The sequence below is a fragment of the Podarcis vaucheri genome, assembly GCF_965113315.1.
Source record: "Podarcis vaucheri genome assembly, chromosome: 6".
Lineage (NCBI taxonomy): Eukaryota > Metazoa > Chordata > Lepidosauria > Squamata > Lacertidae > Podarcis > Podarcis vaucheri.
Genome location: NC_138764.1, coordinates 85,143,647 through 85,171,386, shown reverse-complemented (window position 1 = coordinate 85,171,386; position 27,740 = coordinate 85,143,647). Strand labels below are relative to the sequence as shown.

Genomic DNA, 27,740 nt, shown 5'->3' with positions numbered 1-27,740 from the left:
GGACAATTCTATACCTCCCTGCTGCTTTCAGATACCAATCCTGCTACAACATACAACATTGCCAGATTCTGCACAGCAGCATTTTTGTTCGACAGATTATAACCTGTGCCACAAATTAAATACAATGAGCACTCATATTAGAGTGCTCTGTAGACCGATTGCTATAGTCTTATATATATATAGTGGTACCTCCGGTTGCGCATGGGATCCATTCTGGAGCTCCAGACGGATCCCAAGGTGTGCGTATCCAGAGGTGCCGCTTCCGTGCATGCGGCGAAACCCAGAAAAATACTTCTGGGTTTGCTGCGCATGTATCCCGAAGAATACGTAACCAGAGGTGAACATAAGTAGAGGTACAACTGTACTAACCTTTCACGCTCTTTCATTCTTGTCTAATGTTCCTAACACTTCTTTTGGACTTTCTTAGCTTCTTTTGGATTCTTATAGACTTTTATGTATATATTCTGTTTTCACTCCTTTTAATTCGTTTGTTTTTTATAAAAAGTGGGGTCCCCCCCCGATTTTAAATGATTGTACCCCTCCTGCCTTATGCTGGTCTTTGACCATAAACAAGATTTGGGGGGAGGGGAAATGTTTGCCCAAAGTTTGCCAAAAGGTTATATGATGTCATCGTGAACACTGAACCTGACATTGCTTGTATGGAGGTTATACAACATAGCCAGCTAGTGATTGTCATCCCACAATTTTCAGTGCAATTTTCTGCTATTTTTCTTATCAGACTTTCTTAGGTTAGAAAATTGACAGGGCGACTGCACTAGAAAGTGCAGGATAATGGTCAATTTATGTCTGGAATTGCCTGAGGACTGCTGTGTGTGGCTATTACTTCTCAGGAAGGCTACATGTGTCCCTATAGATTATATACAATATAATGCAGATAAATTACCCAAACAAACCATGAGCAGTAAGTAAGCAAAGAACAAAGCTTGGCTGCAGCTCATGGCTTATTTGGAGCAAGAGAAACCATGAGCTTAGAAATGTAACTCTAAGACAAACCATGGCTCAGCTCCCAGTACAGTAGCTGCAATTTCCTCCCTGTGCATCAGCACACCTTTCTCGTTCACAGTAAGTCGTAGATTGGCTTAGCGTTACATGTGGGCCAAACCCAAGTACCATTTTATAATGAGTTGGTCAAGAAAATGGACCTATTTCACTAATTATCCAAACTGTTTACAAATCCGTGCGATTCTACTGTAGAGCAAGAAAGTGGGGTGGGGAAACCCTGCTATTTAAAACATAGCTGAACGCATACATTTAATCTCCTGTAATGATGTCAGTTGAATGATTAATGAGAATTCCAACCAAACTCATGTCATATTTGCATTTGCTTTTTATGATGGCAGCAGGAAACAGAATGACTTTCCGCCTCCATAAGTCAATTTTGAAACAGCGTCTGGGAATCTTGTTCCAGTAATGAGTTCAAATATCTGAAATTCAAGGGAGCAAATCCTGCCCGACGTGTTCGGTCAGGGATTAGATAAAGGTACATCTCCTATGCCTGTGTGAGATTGGTTTGCATTTCCAATAATGACTACGGCAAGCTGCTTTCACTGACTGATCAGCAAGGATAATTTTAACTGGTGAATGAATATGAGAAAACCCAAACTGTCCCCCAGATGTCCCAGGAATAAAAAAGAGCAGTGTCCATCAAGTACATTAGTGGCTGTGAATCTAGGCCATGTGACACCTACCCACTGCTTGTAATCCTGAAGGATTCTGCTGAAGCTGAAAGGAATATTTTCTGGCAGACAGATATATCTGGCACAGCCTGTGCTATGTGAGGAGAGGCCACTGAGGGCCAACTGGTGCAAGCAAAATCTATTAGTAAAACTTGCCCTGTGCTTTGCTGCTGTCTGTCCACAGGTAGGGATTGACATATCAGTCTGCATCCAGTCTATATCACTTTTGTATGTGCTCATTCATAAATCAGTTTTGTCCTGTTCCCACGTCAATCTTCCTTTTTTAAAAAAATCAAAATTAATATTTATAGAAAACTTATGCTTGGGATGCCAGAAATGGGATGAGGCATTTCTACCCTAGATGTGGGGTGAAGAAATACTGTTTTAAAATCAAAATATAACTATCTCCCTGACACCTCTCCTCTAGTTCCACAACTTTCAGCTGGGCTCCTGTAACAGAAGAGAACTCAGATGCACCTGTGGGGTCAGACTGCAGGTAGAATAACTCAGCACTTCTCACTTCCTTGCCCCTCTTCCGCTTCAAACAGGCACCCACACAGCCCCTGCTTTATACAGGGTTGGAGCAGACCCACATTTAGACAGATCTACTGCTGTCAAATTTAGTTTATGGGGCTGGTCTAGACATTTCCTCTCCTCCTTTTGCACACCACCAGAATCTGTTCTGGATGGTCCTTCAACCCCCCAGAAAATATTTTCTTCTCTTTTTTTAAAAAATAAATTTTTATTATTTTTCTCCTTAAACAATATTTTTGACAATACAATAACAAACATAAAAACTTTCTGCTCTGCCAAGCATATGACTTCTCTCCCTCTCTTCAGTAGGTTTTCCGCTTTCAAGTCCTATCGCACACTTTAGCTCTTTATCTTCTATTGTACACATTGTAGGATTTATTTCAATCCTGCTAGTGTCTTCAAGTTTTTGCAATTATTATTCAAATATCAAATAAATTTACTCCAATCCCTTTGAAATTTTTGATCCTGCAGATCAGTGGCCAAGTCTGCAAAGTCCATCATCTTCGCCTGCCACTCTGCAATCATTGGTAACTCCTGTAATTTCCACTTTGGGGCCATTAAATGTTCTCGCTGCTACTGTGGTGTACATAAATAGTCTTTGGTCTATCTTTGCAATTTCTTCTCCCATCAAACCTAGCAAGAATGCTTCCGGTTTTTTGGGAAAGGTATATCTAAACATCTTTTTTAATTCATTGTAGATCAATTCCCAGAATGTTTTTACTTTGTCACATGTCCACCACATATGGTAAAAATCTCCATCTGATTCTTTACATTTCCAGCATGTTTTATCTCTCATCCTATACATTTTCGCTAACTTTACTGGTGTCAAATACCATCTATACATCATCTTCATTACATTTTTTTTTAATGCCATACAAGCTGTAAATTTCAAATTTTCATTCCACACTTTTGTCCAAGAATCAAACTCAATATTATGCCCAAAATCTATTGCCCATTTTATCATCACTTCTTTGACTTCCTCATTTTTAGTATACCATTCTAACAACAAATTGTATATCTTAGATAATAATTTACCTCTGCTTGCCAACAGATCGATTTGAAATATTGATTTTTTATTTTCAAAGCCACCCAGAAAATATTTTCAGGCTGCATAGTGGGCTGGAGGGAACAGGAGAAAAAAAGGGAAGCTCCATTGTGTGCACAGAAATAGGTACATGTGTGGAGCAGAACTGGATACAGCACTAGGGTTTAAAAGGGAATTGGACAAATTCATGACGGAAAGGTCTATCAATTGCTATTAGCCATGACAGTTCAATGGAACCACTATAGAGGAAGTACACTTTGCATTAGGGCAAAGAATGAGGGATATTTTTTGTCTTCATCCCCTGCTTGTGAGCTTCCTAGGAGGATCTATCTACTTGGGGAGCAGGATACTGAGCTAATGGACCTCTGGACTAATCCATCAAAGGTCTTCTTGTGTGCTAATAGTCTTAAAGCTTTGATAAAGGGACAAAAGCAGACCAAATCTCACTGGTTGTGGTTTTTTTTAAAAAAAATCCAGTTAACAGACTTAAGGTATAGAGTACTATACACTAATGAAGAAATGGGGAACCTGTGGCCTTCCAGATGCTGTTGGACTATAAGCCCCATCACCCCAGATCATTACCCACACTGACTGGAGCTGATGGGAACTGGAGTCTAAGAATATCTGGAGGTCCATATGTTCTCCACTAATGCAAACCATGAGCACCTGTGCCTCACTATAGCATGTACAAATACAGCATTCATGTGGTTAAAACAAAGGGTTACAGAAAATACGAGGGGTTCCTGTAGTATATTAGCATATAGTTGCTATTTCAGAAATGTGAGAATCATCCTTAAGGCTGGATTCCTACGCAACTGAATTCAGTGGAAGTCACTCCTGAGAAATTATACATAGGATTGAGTTGCAAATCTGTTCAATCATTCTGACAAAGCAATGGTATAAATTGGATGCTAATATCTGTTCTATACTGTCAGGGAACTGACATCAGAGGAAAGGGAGTTGGTAGGGCTCCCAGAGACTGGGAGAGAGTCAGCAGCCAAAGCAGGGACAAGGAGGGGGAGCGAGGGGTCTCTGGAGGAGGATCTCAGTAATGCTGAGAGAGACGCAGCAGCCCAGGCAGGAAACAGCAGGGGAGAGAAAGGGGTGAGAGACACATCCAGCGAAAATAGCGGGGAGGTGTCAGAAGCAACTGCAGGGAGACCCATGCTTCGCCGGAAGCTGCCACGTCGTGAGTCCAGGAGACGCGTTTCCGTTAAGGAACTTCTTTGCTGGAAGCGCTTCCGCAGGCAGCCACTGTCAGACTCTACTAGTGACTAGAGCAGACATGTCTGAGGAGCTCTGTCACACACAGAGGTTTGTGGGGCCGCACAAACTCTGAAGGGGCACAATTTTAAGCACAAGCAGCTAATCATCCCCTGACAGCAGTCTGACAGTCTTTGTACGCTGCCTGTGCAGGAGAAAGCATCATGAGCAACCCAGCCGGAACCGGAGAGGCAGGGGTTGGAGCTGGTCCAAGCTTGGAAGAAAGGTATCAAGCTCTGGAGGTCCAACTTGCGCTGCAGACGGCGAGGCTCGAGGAGAGAAGGGCTCAGGATGCTGACAAAAAGGGGAGAACCACTCAGTTCCCCAGAAAGGTACCAGGATTGGTGCAGAAGTTTGGGGGGGACCCCAAGGATTACCATGCCTTTAGGACCGAGATGCAATATGCCCTGAATGTGCAGTTTGATGAGTTCCCTGATGAGGAATCGCGAGTTGCTTTCGTAATTGGGCATCTTGAGAAGGGGGCGCGGGACTGGGTTCGACCCCTGATGGCAACGCACAACGATATCCTAAAGGACACTATGAAATTCTTTCGTGCAATGGATATCATGTTTTCCAGCGATATTGAGGAAGGGGTGGTGCGCAGACAGCTAATGGCTTGCAAGCAGGGAAGCAGATCTGTCCGTGAGTACTGGACTGAATTTACCATGCTGATTCACAGATTGGGGTGGGATTTATCGGCAGCACCCATTCAGATGCTATTTGAAGAAGGTCTTTCTTCGGCTGTGAAAGACGAGCTGTCCAGGAGCCCCAGGGCGGTGTCTATGGATCAGCTGACCAAATCTGCGCTGACCATTGGAGCGCGCCAGGAGGCAAGAGCTTTGGAGAGGCGGGAAGGGAGAGGGGAACGTTGGAAGGAGTTACGCATTCCAGACATTCCTGAGCCAGCTTTCCCGCCGGCAGAGCCGATGGAAATCGGAACAGCCCGCGCGCGCGCAGTTTCAAAGCCCAGTGAGGGGGCGAAGAAGGAGGGAAAGGGAGCCCGGAAATGCTATCTCTGCCAACAGCCAGGCCACTTTGCCAGAGTCTGCCCCCAGAGGAAGGAATGGCAAGGGATGGTGGGAGCAGTTGAGGGGGGAGAGCAGGGAGAAACGGAGCAGGTAAAAGCCAACGCCTGGTTGCCACCGTCAGGGCACTGCAGCCAGGCCAAAAAGCAGTGAAAGTGCCCGTGCCAGAAGCTCCTCGACCTGCTCTAGTGATTGAAGTGTCGCTAGAGCTGCAAAATGGACACCCCCTAAAAATAAAGGCGCTGTTGGACTCAGGCAGCTCCTGCAATTTTATGAGCAAGGAGTTTGCTGCTGAACATCAGATACAGACTATCCCTTTAAGCAACCCCCTGCAGGTGACCACGATCGATGGCAGGGAACTGTTGGGAGGAGGAGTTAGCTTGCAGACCGTCCCAATGATAATGAGGGTGGCAAGGCACACAGAACTGATAGCGTTTAATGTGGCCACCTTGGGAGGCGCTCCCATTATTTTGGGAATGAGCTGGCTAGCCTTACATGATCCGCTGGTGGGCTGGCATCAAAGAGTGGTTTCCTTCGGTTCAGCACATTGCTTAGAACACTGCAGGGGGGAAAAGGGGTCAGCAGGGGCCCAAGCCACCCTGGCAGGGACTGAAGTAATGGGGAAGGGGAAGGTGCCACCACAGTATGCTGATCTCAGCGACGTGTTCAGCGAGAAGGAAGCTGACCAACTACCCCCGCATAGGCCCTTTGATTGCCAGATCAATTTACTTCCTGGAGCACAGCTTCCTGTAGGCAAGTTGTATGCCATGTCAGACAGGGAGATGCAGGAGTTGCGAGCGTTCATTGACAAGAACCTGAAGAGAGGCTTCATCAGAGAGTCCAAGGCAGCGGGGGGTAGCCCAGTGTTTTTTGTGGATAAAAAAAACACGGACAAGCCGAGACTGGTATGTGACTTTAGGCGGTTAAATGCAGTGACAGAGCCGGCGGCTTTTCCTATGCCCAGGATTGATGATATTTTGACCAGGGTGCGGAAAGGAAAGATTTTTACAAAGCTGGACCTAAGGGGGGCGTACAACCTGATACGTATAAGGAAAGGGGATGAATGGAAGACCACCATGTTCACCCCTTTGGGGGCATTTGAATACCTCGTTATGCCTTTTGGATTACAAACAGGCTCCGCGTGTTTTCAAGCCTTCATGAACCACGTACTGGGGCCTTTGCTCTACAAGAATTGCGTGGCCTTCTTAGATGACGTGTTGGTGTATTCGGAGAATGAGGAGCAACATGTGAGAGACGTCAGAGAAGTGTTGAGCAGGCTGCAAGCCAACAGGCTGTGGGTGAAACTGGAGAAGTGTCAGTTTCATACCAAGGAGGTGGAATTCCTGGGGTACCGCTTGTCAGACAAGGGGTTGGCCATGGACCCCGGCAAGGTTCAAGCGGTGCTGGAATGGAAAACACCCAAGACCAAGAAGGATGTGCAGAGGTTCCTAGGGTTTGGAAACTTTTATCGTAAGTTCATCCGAAACTTCGCCCACCTGACGGCGCCCATCACGGACTGTCTCAGCAGTAAAAAGAAGTTTGTTTGGACGGGGGAGGCGGAGCGAGCGTTTGAGGAACTGAAAAGGGCCTTCGCCTCTGATGAACAACTTCTACATGTGGATTTACAAAAAAAGCTGAGGGTCGAAACAGGCGCTTCTGACAGAGCCATAGGGGCGGTGCTTCTTCTGCAGCCGGGGAGGGAGGGGTCAGAGTGGCGACCGTGTGCCTTCTTTTCGCGAAAGCTGAACAAATCTGAGAGGAACTACACGGTGTACGACCGGGAACTTCTTGCGATTCATGAGGCCTTCCGGAGATGGAGGCACCTGCTAATTGGTGCACAACAGAAGGTGCAAGTGTGCACGGACCATAAGAATCTAGAGTATTGGAGAACTGCGCGAGTGCTCAACCAACGGCAGTTGAGATGGGCCCAGGAGTTCTCCAAATTTAACTTTGAGATTTGTTACGTACCAGGCCCAGAGAACGTTAGGGCGGACGCTCTCTCACGCAAACCTGAATATTTGGAGGGAGAGGGTGCACCCGAAGAGACCCATGTCATTCCCGAGGACCGCTGGGTGTGTGGGGCGTCATTGGTGGGGCAAAGGGAACTGGTAGAGGGAACGGTGCAGGATGAATACGCCCAGGACAAACTCAGGGGTCTCAGGAGGGAGGGAGACAAACCCGGGGGTTTTGAGGAGAGAAACGGGGCGTTGTACTACAAGGGAGCGTTATACATACCTGAAGGGGAATTGAGGGAAAAGGTACTCAAGTAACTGCACGATAGCCCCACAGCAGGGCATTTTGGGCAACACAAAACCATGTGGCTGGTTACCAGGGAATTCTGGTGGCCCAAGGTCAGGGAAGATGTGCGGGAGTATGTGAGAGGGTGTGACCAATGCCAACGAGCCAAGGGGGAGAGGCGGGCACCGGCAGGTTTATTAGAACCACTACCCACGCCGGAAAGGCCATGGGAGGCAGTGGCAATAGATTTCATGACTGATCTGCCCAGGTCCAAAGGGAAAACAGCCATCATGGTTGTGGTAGACCTGTTAACCAAGATGGCCCACTTTATAGCCTGCTCACATGCGGTCACAGCGGAAGAAACCGCTAAATTGTTTGTGGAAAATGTGTTTAGGCTGCATGGCGCCCCCTTGAGGGTGGTTTCTGACCGAGGGAAACAATTTACTTCCAGGTTCTGGAGGAAGCTCATGAGCTTATTGCATGTAGAGGTGAATTTCTCAACTGCCCGTCATCCAGAAACCAACGGGCAGGCGGAAAGAGCTAATGGTGTCCTCCAGCAATATTTGAGGTGTTATGTGAATGACAGAGAGAATGATTGGGTGGAGAAGCTGGCGTTGGCAGAATTTGCCTACAACAATGCAGAGAACGTGTCCACGGGGATGAGCCCCTTTTTGGCTAATCACGGGTGTCATCCCCGAGCCTTCCCAGGGGGGGAAGGGGAGAACTGGAGCGTTCCAGCCGCAGAACAGTTCGTTGAAGAAATGGAAGCGATCCATCGCCAGCTCCAACTTAATTTAAACAGGGCGAAGGAGGAATATAAGAGGCAGGCAGACAAAACCAGAAGGGAAGGGGAAAGCATTAGGGTGGGGGACCAGGTGTGGCTGTCCACCCAAGGGTTACCATTCAAAGGAGGTTGTAAGAAGTTAAGACCCAAAAGGTTGGGCCCATTTGAAGTCACGCAACAGGTCAACCCAGTGGCTTTCAGACTCCGGTTACCGAACCACATGAAGTTGCACCCAGTGTTCCACAGGTCGTTGCTGTCACCGTATAAAGGGGACAGAGAGGGGAGGGTCAATAGGGGACCAGCTATGGAGGAAAGAGAACACAGCTACCATGTAGCGGAGATTCTCGATTCCAGGTGGAAGGGAGAGCAAGTAGAGTATTTGGTAATGTGGGAAGGGGAGCCGGAGTCGGAAAACACCTGGGTCAGGGCAGAGGATGTAGATGACGAGGTTTTGATTGAAACTTTTCATCAGAGATTCCCTCGTAAACCCCAGCCAGTGGCGAGGTTCCGGAGGGAATACTTCGCCACCACCGACGAAGAAGAAGAGTTGGAGGGGTTCTCTGATTCCGAGGTGGAGGAGGATTCAGCGAGTCGGAACGAAGACCGATGGAGGGAAATGTTCGAGACGTCTGAAGATGAAGAGGATTCTTTTCGGGGTTTCAGCTCCTCACCGCCCAGAGGAGAGAGTAGGGGCGGGGGAGAAGGGGGCCCTGGAGGGGAGGTGGATGTCAGGGAACTGACATCAGAGGAAAGGGAGTTGGTAGGGCTCCCAGAGACTGGGAGAGAGTCAGCAGCCAAAGCAGGGACAAGGAGGGGGAGCGAGGGGTCTCTGGAGGAGGATCTCAGTAATGCTGAGAGAGACGCAGCAGCCCAGGCAGGAAACAGCAGGGGAGAGAAAGGGGTGAGAGACACATCCAGCGAAAATAGCGGGGAGGTGTCAGAAGCAACTGCAGGGAGACCCATGCTTCGCCGGAAGCTGCCACGTCGTGAGTCCAGGAGACGCGTTTCCGTTAAGGAACTTCTTTGCTGGAAGCGCTTCCGCAGGCAGCCACTGTCAGACTCTACTAGTGACTAGAGCAGACATGTCTGAGGAGCTCTGTCACACACAGAGGTTTGTGGGGCCGCACAAACTCTGAAGGGGCACAATTTTAAGCACAAGCAGCTAATCATCCCCTGACATATACCAAAGGGGCTCAAGAGGAGGAGAACTGTAAAACATTTATTTTAGCCCTCCTGCCCTGCCTGCAGGCTCCCGTCAATCATAAAAAGACCCATTCAGGGCCATTTATTTCTGGCTGCAAGGAGGCTATTTGGAAGCTATTTCACCAGTTGCTCAAGCTCCTCAAAATAGCACTCAGCAGCAGACTGACCATTCGTAGTCTCTTGACTCTCTGTTTGTGACATCTTCGTCTAAATAAATCACACAAATACCATCACACTGATACAAATACAAATCAGTGGGCTTTGGTATACAGTATTATTATACTACTAAGGCTACTTTTTATGGCCTCCACCGATTTCTATGAAATCCTCCTATTGCCTCAGAATACATATTTTTAATGAGTTTTTTCCTCTGATTAATCAACTGAAGTCTTGTTAGGTTGCAATCCTGTGCACAATTCCCTGTGAGAAAGGCCTATACACACTTATCTGAGAGTGAGCCCCACTGATCTCAATGGGACTTAGTTCTGAGTAGAGATGTATAGAATTGCATGCTAAATCAAGTAAAGATTACAATTATATATATCTGTATGTGTGTCTGTATACACATACATACATACAGATGCCAATGTAACATTCAGAACTAGGGGTTAACCTTAAAGTGCTAAGCGGTTAACCTTAAATTCATCTGCTAATAATGTAAGTTGAAACTTGCTTGCGCTAAGCTTGCACACATTCAGCTTTATGCACTTGGTAAAAAAATAAATAAACAAAAACAGGGACAGACATCTAGGAAAAAAGATTTTGGCAATCCCACCTACCATTGAACTCAATGTGTTTTGACTGTACAGTGATACCTTGGTTTACAACCATAATCCATTCCAGAGGTCCGGCTGTAAATGAAAACAGGTTGTAACCCAAGGTGCACTTTCACCAATGGGGCCTCAAAAAAAAATGGGTTGTAATCCAAAAAAAAAATGGGTTGTAATCCAAAAAAAATGGGTTGTGATCCAAAAAAAGGGGGAAGCACTTCCGGGTTTGATGTGGCTGTAATCCAAAATGGTTGCAAACCAAGGTACCACTGTACACAATTTTGGCTTTACACACTATCCCTGGAACATAACCACCATGTAAGATAGGAGTTGCCGGTATGTAGTTCTCTGATTAAATACTATTATTGGCTGTGAAATCATGAGAAGTATAGAATTATGACATATGACATGGGCCAATTGCATGGTTTTCCTCACTCAATGCCTATGCCTATGCAATGTTTCAAGTCATTTGACAGCAAAGCTACTTGGTTCAGCACCCCCTCTCCAACTCATGCATACTGCGTTTTAAATGCCCTCCACTCAAACACTTCATAGGACTTCAGCTTATGGGCTGTGCCATAGTAATGGCAACTTTGGCTTTAGGCTTTACTCTGCTTAGTACCTCACCACTGCTGAAAGTCAGCAAATCAAAGCTGGGCTGATTTCATTTCCTACCTGGCTGATAGAAATCCGGAGATAGTTCCCTGGCCATCGACCTGGCTAAAGTAGATTCATTGTTAGCTGCCACTGCTGCTTGCTCAGCCCCTTCGGACTTGGCTTTGGCATGGGCAGTCCTGTGGAGAGAACATCCATCATGGCAATTAGTATTTCCATTTGTTGCCAAGGCTGTCTTAGGCTGAGTTCCTCAGCCATTTATTCCAAGGTGGCTCTTCTGATGCGAATAGGACTCTTCCTTAATAAGTGGTTTCATAATGACAGCCTTGCATGATTGCTCAGTTCCTTAATATAGATGACCTTGCTTTGTAATTAATTGTTTTAAAACATAAAATAAAAGGAGTAAGGAAGAATGAAAAATACATATTGTCATGATACATAGTTTACTAGCTTGTTGATTAGTAGATCCAGCTTTTGTATTTATATTTATGTTGCAGTGTTGTTAGCAAAGTATAGAATTCAACATTTTCTTCTGTTTTATTACACCAGTACATCATAAAATAAACTCCACTTCTCCATTAGCTGGTTAATAATTTGTCTCCTTTCCTGTACTCTACTATATTGGGCAGCTTGACCATATGGACCTCCTCCCATATCTTCATTATCCAGTCCTGCAGTGTTGGAGAATTTACTTTTCTCCTACAGTGATTAATGACCATATGGGCAGCAGTCAATAAATGTGCAATCGTTGATCTACCTTGTGGGAAAACAAAAACTTTTACATATCTCAAAAGCACAGATTTCCTGGTAAGTTATATACTGTTATACTCTCAGTTTCCACTAATATAGTTACCTTGCTTATTGTCCATAAAGCAAAAATAAGCTCCAAGTTCCTACAATTTCTTATTTGTCTTATTTTGAAAATTTGATACCTAAAAGATTTATGACCCCTATATATAGTCTGCTTGCAGTAGCAGGTTGCTTGAAAAACCAACAAAGTCAAAAGAACATAGGGAGAACCCAGCTAGATCAGGCCCATGTAGTGCAACTTCCTGTTCTCACAGTGACCAACTAGATGCCTGTGGGAAGCATGCAAGCAAGGCCTGAGCCCAACACCACTCTCCCCTTCTGCAGTTTCCAGCAACCAGTATTCAGAAGCTGTGGAGGCAAAACATAGCCATAATGCCTAATAGTCACTGATAGTCTTATCCTTCATGAATTTGCCTAATCCTCTTTTAAATAAAAAAGTTTAGGGATGCAGGTGGCGCTGTGGGTTAAGTCTAGGACTTGCCGATCAGAAGGTCGGCGGTTCAAATCCCCGTGACGGGGTGAACTCCCATTGCTCGGTCCCTGCTCCTGCCCACCTAGCAGTTCGAAAGCACGTCAAAGTGCAAGTAGATAAACAGGTGCCACTCCGGCAGGAAGGTAAACGGTGTTTCCGTGCGCTGCTCTGGTTCGCCAGAAGCGGCTTAGTCATGCTGGCCACATGACCCGGAAGCTGTACGCCGGCTCCCCCAGCCAATAAAGCGAGATGAGCGCTGCAACCCCAGAGTTGGTCACAACTGGACCTAATGGTCAGGGGTCCCTTTACCTTTACCTTTTAAATCAAAACTCCCAGACTCTTTTTATTATGAAGATTACAGATTTATTCTGTTCACATTAAGCAATCATCATTGAGAAAACCAATTTTACCAGGACCAAGAAAATTGTTGTCACTGACAAAATTAAATTCAGTCCTGCCCCTGCCCCGTTACTTTGGTGATGTATGTTATCTGCTATTGCTATTGTGGATAAAGTATGACGTTTGTGCAACAGTCATGGGCATCTACTGAAGATACCCTTTCTGCACAACCAGATTTTTTTGCTCAGTAATTGCAGTGTTGCAGCTTTGCAGATCTAGCACATTTCCTCTGCTCTCAAAATACTGCTGGTGGAAGAAGCACATATGATAACATATGGCCGTCAGAGTTGTGAGAAAACACGGTAGCTCCACAACAAAAGTGCTACCTTGAAAGAAGGCATTTGGGTGCAGCATACGAGTAACAACTGTGTGACTGTTGTACTGTAAAGTGTTAGTCTGAGAAGGCTTTTTAGGAAGGAAGCAGAGATGATCTTGCACAATTCTTCTCCATAAAATAAAAAAATTCCTTCCAGTAGCACCTTAGAGACCAACTAAGTTTGTTATTGGTATGAGCTTTCGTGTGCAAGGAATTTTTTTATTTTGTTTCGACTACGGCTACCTACCTATATCTGGTTCTTCCCCGTGCAAGGTATGCCAAGGAAAACTAATAAAACATACTTCTTTATTTTCTTTTTGATACTTTTTATTTTAGTTTTCACAATATAAACAATAACAAAGATGCAGCAAGAAACAAAGCACAAAGTCAAGAAATGCAGCACAGAGCATAAAGACTGTTTCAATCTGCAGAATGAAGAGTGTCCAGCAGTTGGACCAGCCAGAAGATCCTATATGCTGTAAGAAGGCTCTTGTTGTCCATCTTAGCCACGCAAGTAATAAAACAATACCATTCAGCTGTAAATGTGTCCGTGTTCTCCCCCCCCCCTTGCCATCCTCAGTTTATGGGTAAGTTTCCCATTCAAGGCAATCTGCCGTATCAATTGATACAAAGTTCTGGGAGAAGACCCCTCCATGTCCTTTCAATAACAGTATCCAACATCAAGTCCCACAGTGGCCAAGCAAATAAACCTGGGAAATTGACCCTTCTCTCTGCTGTTCCCCAGCATCTGGTACTTAGAGACATGCTGCCCCTGAACCTTGAAAGAGCATGTGTGTGTGTGTGTGTGTGTGTGTGTGTGTGTGTGTGTAAAGGGACCCCTAACCATTAGGTCCAGTCGTGGCCGACTCTGGGGTTGCGGCACTCATCTCGATTTATTGGCCAAGGGAGCCGGCGTACAACTTGCGGGTCATGTGGCCAGCATGACTAAGCCGCTTCTGGCGAACCAGAGCAGCACACGGAAACACTGTTTACCTTCCCGCCGGAGCGGTACCTATTTATCTACTTGCACTTTGACGTGCTTTCAAACTGCTAGGTTGGCAGGAGCAGGGACCGAGCAACAGGAGCTCACCCTGTTGCGAGGATTCGAACCGCCGACCTTCTGATTGGCAAGTCCTAGGCCCTGTGGATTAACCCACAGCGCCACCCGTGTCTCATACACACACACACACACACACACACACACACACACACACACACACCATGGCTATTAGCAATTGATAACCTTCTCCTCCATGAATTTGTCTAATCCCCTTCTAAAGCCATCTAACCAAGTGCCCTTCACCATATCTTGTGGCAGCAAATAATCCTTAAGTCAGGGTAGCCAACAAGTTGCCCTTCAGACGTTGTTGCCACTCCCATCATCCCTGACCACTAGTTATGCTGGCCGGGGCTGACCGAACTGGAGCCCAACAGTATCTTAAGGGCACCACATTGGCTATGTCTGCCATAGGTTAACTAAGTGCTGTATGAAGAAGTGAATCTTTCAAAGGCACTTAAGTATCTACATCCCAATGAAACATTTCAAGAATCTCACATGAGTCACTTAGTGTGTACACAGCACTCTCTGCCCTCCCTCCAGCAATGCTATTTAGATAACCCACAGGACATTCTGTTTCTTGATGCACAAATCCCACCACGCTTCAACCTCCTTTGTATTGAAAGCACGATTCTTCCTATTAACTCATCCAGAGAGATCCCTATCCTTTGAGGGCTGTTCTGTGGGGGAATGTTTTTTGGCACCCTGCATCCTGTTAAGCAGCTCTCTGGCTCCACGGCCATTTGGAGACATTTGGCCGAGGAGGTAGAAATCTGCAGTTTTAAGCCCTGACAGCTCACAGAAGGCCCCCAAGAAGCTGTAAACAGGCACAGCATCTCCTTTTTTGGTAGCATATAATCAGTGTGATTAATTCCACTGTAATCTGTGGGAGGCCCAATGGCATATTTATGTCTTATTGTGCCTAAAGAACTGATGTTGGAAGCAAAATGTCCAGAATATGCAGCACAAGGTAAAATCAATCTTTAACCAGATCTTTAACCACAAAAGCTTTAACTCTCCAGAGGAACTCACTGAGAAGAGGCGCAGCGTGAAAAACCCAATCAAAGCAGCTAATGGGCAAGGAGTGACTGGGAAGAGATGTAGGATTAATGTTCCTCCATTAATGCACTTGATGTGTGTCTGTTTATGGAGAATTAGGAACATAAGGAAGTTGCCTTATATCAAGTCCAAATATTGGTATGTCTAATGCAGTATTATCTACTCCAACTGGCAGAGGCTCTCTGGGTTTCAAGACAGGAGTTTTTCCCTGGGCCAATCTAAAAATGTTGAGGATTGAACCTAGGACCTTTCGTATACAAGCATGTGCTCTACCACTGAGCTATGACCTTTCCCTCGTTTCAAAGGAACGGTGCTGAAATCTGTATCCTTCAACACAAAAATATGAGCATAGAAAATTGTAGAAGTTGCCAATATATAAGTTGCTGGCTCACCCATTAACTTGTGCCTGTATATAGCCCTGGGGACAATTATTTATGTTTGCAATACAAGACACTATCCTCAGTGTAATGTAGAAAATGACTTATTGTGATTAATGGTAGCAATATAGGGATACATCAAACAATTCAATATTCTTCCTCCAGTAGTCTTCACAAGCAGCAACATTCCAATAGCACCTACTATCATCGACTCTATTCTTCAACAAAAAGATGAGGCTGTGCTATGGTGGAAAAACTTATTTTCCTTTTATTCGAAACCTCTCCTGTCACAGCTATGTAACGTGGCTACCTCAATGGAAGTTCAAATAACATCTTTCTCCACTGACAGCTATAAGCTCAGCCCTCCTCAGTCATTCGTGACTCCAGAAAAATGAGATCAAAGGAACAGCTTGGCAATAACATCAGACAACCCCTCATCATGCTAATCTTCAGGCGTCTCCATGCACAAGGGTCTTCCCTCAAAGGCTGCTGTCTAGAACTTTAGCATGATTGCATCAGCCCATCTTAAGCAGTACCTTCCTTTTAAGCACAAAAAACACCAACAAAGCCAGGAATGAATGAAGAAGTTAACCAGAGCTGGTCCTCCTAAGATAAACACACCTGAAGTACTTGTTTGTGTTCATACAAGGAATGAGTAGTGATGGGAGCAAACAGCTTTGTAATAAATTGGGTGGGGTAAATTGAAACTTGAATTGGTATGAGATCAAAATGCTGTTTATCTCTTCTTATGTGATGGACCCACACTTGCACTTGTCCTGTGCTTTCAAAGCTAAGGAACTGAGCAGTTTTTTGTTTGCCCCACTGCTTTCCCTGGGAAACCTGCCCCTTATCGCTGAATCAGAACAAATTTCAATCCACAGAAAACCTGATGGATGTTTGCTCCAATTCAGCTGTAAAGAGTGGGTTTTCCCAGGTGAAAACAGTGGGACAAGAGAAGTGTGAATGAGACCTCTATGAATGGTTTGGGGGCAGCTGGTAGGATGGCCACATAGGCAAAATTTAGGAATAATCACTATACTTTCAACAGAAATATATTACATTTCACCGTAGTGACTACGGCACCTCCAAACTGTCACTATTTTGTAGGAGGGATTCAAGAGCATGGCAAACATTTAGGTTTGCACAGTTAAAAGTGGATTAAAGTGCTCTGCTGCCCCAGCACAACAAGTTGACATAAGAAACAACAACAGACTTATGTGGTTAGGAAATTGACAGGGAAATCCACTGAAAAGTCTGGGATGAACAAGTGATCAATGGGAAGATATATAGACGCCTTGTGCAAGCAAGTCATGATAAACGCAAAATGAACAGTCATTGTTGTATAATTTCCCTGTAAACCAAATCATCACAAAAGCTCAACAAAGGCAGCACAATAGTCTAGCCACTATGACAGCTTTCTGGAAGCAAATCAGAATAAATGCTGAATAACCATGTCACGTGGAGAAACCCTAGGCAGACTGGCGTGCCTGCTCAATCTCCAGTCCCGATGCTAACTGTTGATGGGCAAACTTCAAAGTGCCTGATCTCTATTCTTACGGCTCTTAAAAGAACCTGTTTGGACTTGAACTGGACAACCTTTCAAATATAGGACTGTCTTCTGTAAAATAAGACTCATGGCCACCCTTGCAGGAAGTGAAGGACACTACATTCAGTATGACTGCAATGGGAATTCAAGCCAACAAGGCATTGGCATCTTGCAGGAATGCGAGTCATGCATTTCAATCTCCATTGCTGGTGACCGCTTACACATTGCCAAAAAAGAAAAAGAAAATGCATCACCAAGGGAGAGACAAATGAGGATGGGCAACGTCATGGCCCCTCCTGCTCCCCCTTCTTAGGGATATTTATTTTTAAACAAGGCTTGGATTGGACAGCCTTTCACTGTCATGCCATGAAATTTACAACAGTAGGTACCATCATAGATCAAACCAGTAACAGAGAAAGGGGCAGGCAGTCTAGGAGGCAGGGGTGAGATGAAGGGTCAGGGTCGCAACCATGTGCCAGATGCACTGAGAGGAGGGAGGTGTGGGGAAAGGCATGAGGCTATGATGAGTCTCTAGATATAGGAATGACAGCCTTCACATTCCCTCACAGTCCTGCCTATTCCAGATAACTGGGTCAGGCTTCACAGGCAGAGCTCACCTTTCCCTGAATGAAAATGGAGGGCCACACTTCACAGTAAGCCAGGGGATGAACTGCATTTCTATTAAGAGAGACTTGGACAAATGGGCCCCAGGCCAATACTGAGAAAAAGTAACACTCAGTGTTCTGAGATCTGATACCTAAACACATACTTAACAAGAGCATCTATTTACCTGTTGAGTGATTCTGTCTATCCTTCCTTCATGGACCCTGGCAGTCTTTCACAGGTCACACAGATCATTTTGAATCCCCCCCCCATTAGAAACCTACGGTCGCTATTTTCTTATCATTTAATAAAGAAGCAGGTTCTGAACAGTGGATCTGTTTAAAGAACGACTGCCCAAGGATCAACACCTAGGATCGCTCAGATAATTAACACATGATCAAATGCTCCAGTTTAGCTGAGGCACTGCGCTTTAACATAATTAAACTAAACATAAATCAAGCCCTACAAGGACATCAATATCTTCTTGGCATGAAACCCCACAGCTACTTAGATCATTAATTGTGGAAGAGATTGAATGATTGATATCCCTTTGGAGCGTCCTGATCTGAGATGCAGTAGGCAACATACTCCTGCACGCGGTTGAGTTGGCAAGGAAGATTACAACCTTAACTAGGTTTCTTAAGAGGCATCTGAACTCTAACCATATGCTTAAAACAATAGTGAATTATCAAAAAGAAGACAAATGAGAATGGGGGAACGGTTGAATTATGGCTTTCTATGTGAATAGAAAGAAGAAAAAGAAACTCACAGACTACACATATACCTAATGAAAAAACAATATTCTTTCACATATAGAAGGTTATATCCACAGTGCAGCAGAACCCAAGTTGCAGGCTGCAATGGGAAAATGTTGCAGGATGCAGGGGGCAGGGAGTGAAGGAGGAAGATGTGGTGAGGCCAATGAAGATAACCTTTTCCCCAAGCCACTATTTTGCCTTTGGTTCTGCCCTCAAGCCACTCTTTCTACCTGACTTCAGTTGGTGGGCCTTGGTTGTCTTGTTAAAAGCAACGTAGACCTCATACGTCTCAATTCTGCCCACTGCTAGCTAGGGATAGGCAAATCCATCAGTTTTGTTTTCTCTCTGTTTCTCATTTCCCCACTCTTAAATTAAGATCTCTACATCTCCATATTGTTTTGCTTAAAAAAATGTCTTCATGAAAATTCAGCAGCATTTAGTACAAATTTCTCCTAACCTCTGTATGTAACTTTGTCTAATATACAAAGCAATTTCCCCTTATATAATGGGTTTCTGTATGCTATTGTCAGGGGATGATTAGCTGCTTGTGCTTAAAATTGTGCCCCTTCAGAGTTTGTGCGGCCCCACAAACCTCTGTGTGTGACAGAGCTCCTCAGACATGTCTGCTCTAGTCACTAGTAGAGTCTGACAGTGGCTGCCTGCGGAAGCGCTTCCAGCAAAGAAGTTCCTTAACGGAAACGCGTCTCCTGGACTCACGACGTGGCAGCTTCCGGCGAAGCATGGGTCTCCCTGCAGTTGCTTCTGACACCTCCCCGCTATTTTCGCTGGATGTGTCTCTCACCCCTTTCTCTCCCCTGCTGTTTCCTGCCTGGGCTGCTGCGTCTCTCTCAGCATTACTGAGATCCTCCTCCAGAGACCCCTCGCTCCCCCTCCTTGTCCCTGCTTTGGCTGCTGACTCTCTCCCAGTCTCTGGGAGCCCTACCAACTCCCTTTCCTCTGATGTCAGTTCCCTGACATCCACCTCCCCTCCAGGGCCCCCTTCTCCCCCGCCCCTACTCTCTCCTCTGGGCGGTGAGGAGCTGAAACCCCGAAAAGAATCCTCTTCATCTTCAGACGTCTCGAACATTTCCCTCCATCGGTCTTCGTTCCGACTCGCTGAATCCTCCTCCACCTCGGAATCAGAGAACCACTCCAACTCTTCTTCTTTGTCGGTGGTGGCGAAGTATTCCCTCCGGAACCTCGCCACTGGCTGGGGTTTACGAGGGAATCTCTGATGAAAAGTTTCAATCAAAACCTCGTCATCTACATCCTCTGCCCTGACCCAGGTGTTTTCCGACTCCGGCTCCCCTTCCCACATTACCAAATACTCTACTTGCTCTCCCTTCCACCTGGAATCGAGAATCTCCGCTACATGGTAGCTGTGTTCTTTTTCCTCCATAGCTGGTCCCCTATTGACCCTCCCCTCTCTGTCCCCTATATACGGTGACAGCAACGACCTGTGGAACACTGGGTGCAACTTCATGTGGTTCGGTAACCGGAGTCTGAAAGCCACTGGGTTGACCTGTTGCGTGACTTCAAATGGGCCCAGCCTTTTGGGTCTTAACTTCTTACAACCTCCTTTGAATGGTAACCCTTGGGTGGACAGCCACACCTGGTCCCCCACCCTAATGCTTTCCCCTTCCCTTCTGGTTTTGTCTGCCTGCCTCTTATATTCCTCCTTCGCCCTGTTTAAATTTAGTTGGAGCTGGCGATGGATCGCTTCCATTTCTTCAACGAACTGTTCTGCGGCTGGAACGCTCCAGTTCTCCCCTTCCCCCCCTGGGAAGGCTCGGGGATGACACCCGTGATTAGCCAAAAAAGGGCTCATCCCCGTGGACACGTTCTCTGCATTGTTGTAGGCAAATTCTGCCAACGCCAGCTTCTCCACCCAATCATTCTCTCTGTCATTCACATAACACCTCAAATATTGCTGGAGGACACCATTAGCTCTTTCCGCCTGCCCGTTGGTTTCTGGATGACGGGCAGTAGAGAAATTCACCTCTACATGCAATAAGCTCATGAGCTTCCTCCAGAACCTGGAAGTAAATTGTTTCCCTCGGTCAGAAACCACCCTCAAGGGGGCGCCATGCAGCCTAAACACATTTTCCACAAACAATTTAGCGGTTTCTTCCGCTGTGACCGCATGTGAGCAGGCTATAAAGTGGGCCATCTTGGTTAACAGGTCTACCACAACCATGATGGCTGTTTTCCCTTTGGACCTGGGCAGATCAGTCATGAAATCTATTGCCACTGCCTCCCATGGCCTTTCCGGCGTGGGTAGTGGTTCTAATAAACCTGCCGGTGCCCGCCTCTCCCCCTTGGCTCGTTGGCATTGGTCACACCCTCTCACATATTCCCGCACATCTTCCCTGACCTTGGGCCACCAGAATTCCCTGGTAACCAGCCACATGGTTTTGTGTTGCCCAAAATGCCCTGCTGTGGGGCTATCGTGCAGTTGCTTGAGTACCTTTTCCCTCAATTCCCCTTCAGGTATGTATAACGCTCCCTTGTAGTACAACGCCCCGTTTCTCTCCTCAAAACCCCCGGGTTTGTCTCCCTCCCTCCTGAGACCCCTGAGTTTGTCCTGGGCGTATTCATCCTGAACCGTTCCCTCTACCAGTTCCCTTTGCCCCACCAATGCCGCCCCACACACCCAGCGGTCCTCGGGAATGACATGGGTCTCTTCGGGTGCACCCTCTCCCTCCAAATATTCAGGTTTGCGTGAGAGAGCGTCCGCCCTAACGTTCTCCGGGCCTGGTACGTAACAAATCTCAAAGTTAAATTTGGAGAACTCCTGGGCCCATCTCAACTGCCGTTGGTTGAGCACTCGCGCAGTTCTCCAATACTCTAGATTCTTATGGTCCGTGCACACTTGCACCTTCTGTTGTGCACCAATTAGCAGGTGCCTCCATCTCCGGAAGGCCTCATGAATCGCAAGAAGTTCCCGGTCGTACACCGTGTAGTTCCTCTCAGATTTGTTCAGCTTTCGCGAAAAGAAGGCACACGGTCGCCACTCTGACCCCTCCTTCCCCGGCTGCAGAAGAAGCACCGCCCCTATGGCTCTGTCAGAAGCGTCTGTTTCGACCCTCAGCTTTTTTTGTAAATCCACATGTAGAAGTTGTTCATCAGAGGCGAAGGCCCTTTTCAGTTCCTCAAACGCTCGCTCCGCCTCCCCCGTCCAAACAAACTTCTTTTTACTGCTGAGACAGTCCGTGATGGGCGCCGTCAGGTGGGCGAAGTTTCGGATGAACTTACGATAAAAGTTTCCAAACCCTAGGAACCTCTGCACATCCTTCTTGGTCTTGGGTGTTTTCCATTCCAGCACCGCTTGAACCTTGCCGGGGTCCATGGCCAACCCCTTGTCTGACAAGCGGTACCCCAGGAATTCCACCTCCTTGGTATGAAACTGACACTTCTCCAGTTTCACCCACAGTCTGTTGGCTTGCAGCCTGCTCAACACTTCTCTGACGTCTCTCACATGTTGCTCCTCATTCTCCGAATACACCAACACGTCATCTAAGAAGGCCACGCAATTCTTGTAGAGCAAAGGCCCCAGTACGTGGTTCATGAAGGCTTGAAAACACGCGGAGCCTGTTTGTAATCCAAAAGGCATAACGAGGTATTCAAATGCCCCCAAAGGGGTGAACATGGTGGTCTTCCATTCATCCCCTTTCCTTATACGTATCAGGTTGTACGCCCCCCTTAGGTCCAGCTTTGTAAAAATCTTTCCTTTTCGCACCCTGGTCAAAATATCATCAATCCTGGGCATAGGAAAAGCCGCCAGCTCTGTCACTGCATTTAACCGCCGAAAGTCACATACCAGCCTCGGCTTGTCCGTGTTTTTTTTATCCACAAAAAACACTGGGCTACCCCCCGCTGCCTTGGACTCTCTGATGAAGCCTCTCTTCAGGTTCTTGTCAATGAACGCTCGCAACTCCTGCATTTCCCTGTCTGACATGGCATACAACTTGCCTACAGGAAGCTGTGCTCCAGGGAGTAAATTGATCTGGCAATCAAAGGGCCTATGCGGGGGTAGTTGGTCCGCTTCCTTCTCGCTGAACACGTCGCTGAGATCAGCATACTGTGGTGGCACCTTCCCCTTCCCCATTACTTCAGTCCCTGCCAGGGTGGCTTGGGCCCCTGCTGACCCCTTTTCCCCCCTGCAGTGTTCTAAGCAATGTGCTGAACCGAAGGAAACCACTCTTTGATGCCAGCCCACCAGCGGATCATGTAAGGCTAGCCAGCTCATTCCCAAAATAATGGGAGCGCCTCCCAAGGTGGCCACATTAAACGCTATCAGTTCTGTGTGCCTTGCCACCCTCATTATCATTGGGACGGTCTGCAAGCTAACTCCTCCTCCCAACAGTTCCCTGCCATCGATCGTGGTCACCTGCAGGGGGTTGCTTAAAGGGATAGTCTGTATCTGATGTTCAGCAGCAAACTCCTTGCTCATAAAATTGCAGGAGCTGCCTGAGTCCAACAGCGCCTTTATTTTTAGGGGGTGTCCATTTTGCAGCTCTAGCGACACTTCAATCACTAGAGCAGGTCGAGGAGCTTCTGGCACGGGCACTTTCACTGCTCTTTGGCCTGGCTGCAGTGCCCTGACGTTGGCAACCAGGCGTTGGCTTTTACCTGCTCCGTTTCTCCCTGCTCTCCCCCCTCAACTGCTCCCACCATCCCTTGCCATTCCTTCCTCTGGGGGCAGACTCTGGCAAAGTGGCCTGGCTGTTGGCAGAGATAGCATTTCCGGGCTCCCTTTCCCTCCTTCTTCGCCCCCTCACTGGGCTTTGAAACTGTGCGCGCGCGGGCTGTTCCGATTTCCATCGGCTCTGCCGGCGGGAAAGCTGGCTCAGGAATGTCTGGAATGCGTAACTCCTTCCAACGTTCCCCTCTCCCTTCCCGCCTCTCCAAGGCTCTTGCCTCCTGGCGCGCTCCAATGGTCAGCGCAGATTTGGTCAGCTGATCCATAGACACCGCCCTGGGGCTCCTGGACAGCTCGTCTTTCACAGCCGAAGAAAGACCTTCTTCAAATAGCATCTGAATGGGTGCTGCCGATAAATCCCACCCCAATCTGTGAATCAGCATGGTAAATTCAGTCCAGTACTCACGGACAGATCTGCTTCCCTGCTTGCAAGCCATTAGCTGTCTGCGCACCACCCCTTCCTCAATATCGCTGGAAAACATGATATCCATTGCACGAAAGAATTTCATAGTGTCGCTTAGGATATCGTTGTGCGTTGCCATCAGGGGTCGAACCCAGTCCCGCGCCCCCTTCTCAAGATGCCCAATTACGAAAGCAACTCGCGATTCCTCATCAGGGAACTCATCAAACTGCACATTCAGGGCATATTGCATCTCGGTCCTAAAGGCATGGTAATCCTTGGGGTCCCCCCCAAACTTCTGCACCAATCCTGGTACCTTTCTGGGGAACTGAGTGGTTCTCCCCTTTTTGTCAGCATCCTGAGCCCTTCTCTCCTCGAGCCTCGCCGTCTGCAGCGCAAGTTGGACCTCCAGAGCTTGATACCTTTCTTCCAAGCTTGGACCAGCTCCAACCCCTGCCTCTCCGGTTCCGGCTGGGTTGCTCATGATGCTTTCTCCTGCACAGGCAGCGTACAAAGACTGTCAGACTGCGGTCAGGGGATGATTAGCTGCTTGTGCTTAAAATTGTGCCCCTTCAGAGTTTGTGCGGCCCCACAAACCTCTGTGTGTGACAGAGCTCCTCAGACATGTCTGCTCTAGTCACTAGTAGAGTCTGACAGTGGCTGCCTGCGGAAGCGCTTCCAGCAAAGAAGTTCCTTAACGGAAACGCGTCTCCTGGACTCACGACGTGGCAGCTTCCGGCGAAGCATGGGTCTCCCTGCAGTTGCTTCTGACACCTCCCCGCTATTTTCACTGGATGTGTCTCTCACCCCTTTCTCTCCCCTGCTGTTTCCTGCCTGGGCTGCTGCGTCTCTCTCAGCATTACTGAGATCCTCCTCCAGAGACCCCTCGCTCCCCCTCCTTGTCCCTGCTTTAGCTGCTGACTCTCTCCCAGTCTCTGGGAGCCCTACCAACTCCCTTTCCTCTGATGTCAGTTCCCTGACAGCTATTTTTACTAATGGTAGGGCCAGATTCAACTAACAAGTCCTGCTAATAGAAGCACCACACAATGGGGCTTTCCCCTCCCCACACCTTCAAATTGGCTAGGGGTTGCGGGGAGAACATACAGAACAATGTGTGGGGCCAGTTGAGGGAGATTCTTCCATCTAGCAAGCTGAAATGCTTGTTCTGATAGAATGATTGCCATACCACTACACTGAATTCCTCCCCACCCCATCCATTTTGTGCATGCTTTCCACATTACTTTTCAGGAAAACTGCAGTGCAAAAAGTGTGCATTTCCAAGGATGGCTGTGTTTTGGTTTGCACACATTGTTTCAGGAAGTGTGAATTAAAGGTAAAGGTGCCCCTGCCCGTACGGGCCAGTCTTGCCAGACTCTAGGGTTGTGCGCTCATCTCACTCTATAGGCACGGAGCCAGTGCTGTCCGCAGACACTTCCGGGTCACGTGGCCAGTGTGACAAGCTGCATCTGGTGAGCCAGCGCAGCACACGGAACGTCGTTTACCTTCCCGCTGGTAAGCGGTCCCTATTTATCTACTTGCACCCGGGGGTGCTTTCGAACTGCTAGGTTGGCAGGCGCTGGGACCGAACGACGGGAGCGCACCCCGCCGCGGGGATTCGAACCGCCGACCATGCGATCGGCAAGTCCTAGGCGCTGAGGTTTTACCCACAGCGCCACCTGCGTCCCCGAAGTGTGGATTAGGTAAATAATAATAATAATAATAATAATAATAATAATAATAATAATAAATTATTTATACCCCGCCCATCTGGCTGAGTTTCCCCAGCCACTCTGGGCGGCTCCCAATCAAGTATTAAAAACAATACAGTGGTGCCTCGCAAGACGAAATTAATTCGTTCCGCAAGTCTCTTCGTCTTGCGGTTTTTTCGTCTTGCGATGCACGGTTTCCCATAGGAATGCATTGAAAATCAATTAATGCGTTCCTAGGGAAACTGGGGGGGGGGGGACAAGGGCTTTTCTTCCCACCCCCAGCATTTTAAAAAACCCCAGGACAGCGGAGGACTTCTCCGCTGTCTGGGCGATCTTAAAATGCTGGCGGGCGGCATTTTAAAATCGCCCCGGACAGCGGAGGGCTTCTCCGCTGTACGGGGCGATTTAAAAGCCCCTGGGAAGGCAGGCAGGGGGGACAAAAACTTTTGCCCCCCGCCAGCCTTCAGAAGAGGTCCTGGACCTCTTCTGAAGGCGGGCGGGGGGCGAAAGTCTTTGCTCCCCCCCCACCTGCCTTCAAAAGGTGTCCCCGCGGCGGCGGGAGATGTCCCCTGCCCCCCGCCCGGCTTCGGAGCACCGGGAGAAGCAATCTCCCCGCAGCCCCTTGCTTCAAAAGAGGTCCGGGGGCAGCGGGGAAGAAGCGCTTCGCTTCCCGCTGCCCCCGGACCTCTTTTGAAGCAAGGGGCTGCGGGGAGATAGCGATCTCCCCGCAGCCCCTTGCTGCAAAAGAGAAGACCCGCTGTCCCCGGGGCAAGCTTCGTTTAGCGAAGCAAGCCCATAGGGAAATTCGTCTTGCGAGGCAACTCGAAAACGAAAAAACCTTTCGTTTTGCGAGTTTTTCGTCTCGCGAGGCGTTCGTCTTGCGGGGTACCACTGTACAGCGTTAAATATTAAAAACTTTCCTGAACAGGGCTGCCTTCAGATGTCTTCTAAAAATAGGACAGCTACTTATTTCCTTCACATCTGAAGGGAGTGTGTTCCACAGGGTGGGCGGCACTACCGAGAAGGCCCTCTGTCTGGTTCCCTGTAACCTTACTTCTCGCAATGAGGGAACCGCCAGAAGGCCCTCGGCGCTGGATCTCAGTGTCCGGACAGAATGATGGGGGTGGAGACACTCCTTCAGGTATACAGGACCAAGGCCGTTTAGGGGTTTAAAGGTCAGCACCAACACTTTGAATTGTGCTCGGAAACGTGAATTATAGATTCACCTATAAATGCAAACTGAATCAATTTTCTCCCACATTCCTACTGATGGCCTAGAGATAATCATGAAAAAACTGGCTGCTGGTGGCTGGCTAGTATCCGTGCTCTCTGCATCACTGCTGTGTGGAAAAGAGAGAGCCTGAATGAAGGGGAAAGAAAGATTTTATCTCCATTTTCAATCTCTGCAACTGGTCCTATTATACATGGAAGTATCAGAGCAAACACCCTGCACAGGAACCATATCTAACATGGCGGGGGATGATGATTGTCTGACACCCTGCTCCATCTCCTACATAACAGATTGAACTTTAGTTAAAAAACTCAGCTGTAGTATGTATAGCAGACATGTCCAAAGTTCGTTTCGGGGGCCTAATCCGGCCCCTGGGGATTTTCCTAGGGTAAAATCCTAAAAAAAACCTCAACAGCTTCAATCCTAAAAAAGGATCAACAACTTTGGTCGGCCCTTTGGTTGGCCCTCACGGCCCTTCACTTCTTCAAATCTGGCCCTCTTTGAAAAAAGTTTGGACACCCCTGATGTATGGTATAGAGTCTATATGTATGGAGGAAGATGTGTATCAGAAGCATACCCCCAAATGATTTAATCAGGACATCCCAAATTGACAGAAGCTGCCCCAGCTTCTGATCCCAATCCGGGATGCCCTGGTTTTTCAGATGCAGCATGGAGAGGGGCGACCTTCCCAGAGGCCACGCCACATCTTGTGAGGCTGCAGAGCAGGAGGCAGGAGGCAGAAGACAGCAAAGATAAGAGAGAGGGAGAAAGGCGGGGACAAGCGAGAAGGTTGCGGCAGTGGGCAGGCAGGCGAGGAAGGGGTCAACGACGGGGATGGCGGGGGTGCCCTGAATTTTTGTCACAAAATGTTGGAGGATATGCAGAACAACACTACTAATATGTATGTAGGCTTGTCACGGGGCTAAGTTCTATCATTTGTGGCTTGAATTCAGATAATGGGTCACAATTTGTTTTAATTAGCTATCCAATGCCAGGATGTTTCTCTCATCACCTACACATCCTTTGTGAATAGATGCTGTTAAATGTAATTGTCACTGTCGGTACTGTCTGCATTGCATTGCCCTCTGACCTTTCTATTTACAAATTCTCTCCACAACACCAGCAAC

The 27,740-nt window shown here is 47.4% G+C and overlaps 1 protein-coding gene across 3 annotated transcripts in view; it reads right to left on the bottom strand.

Annotated features, from left to right (window-relative positions):
* JPH2 (junctophilin 2) overlaps nt 1–27,740 on the bottom strand; it is an 81,946-nt gene that overhangs the window by 10,957 nt on the left and 43,249 nt on the right. For 2 of the 3 annotated variants that reach the window (XM_082225981.1, XM_082225982.1), the window contains exon 3: nt 11,235–11,353. The exons of the other annotated variant lie outside the window; for it this stretch is intronic. In XM_082225981.1, coding sequence (XP_082082107.1) covers nt 11,235–11,353 — 119 coding nt within the window. The remainder of the gene's footprint in view (nt 1–11,234; nt 11,354–27,740) is intronic. 3 annotated transcript variants of the gene reach the window in all.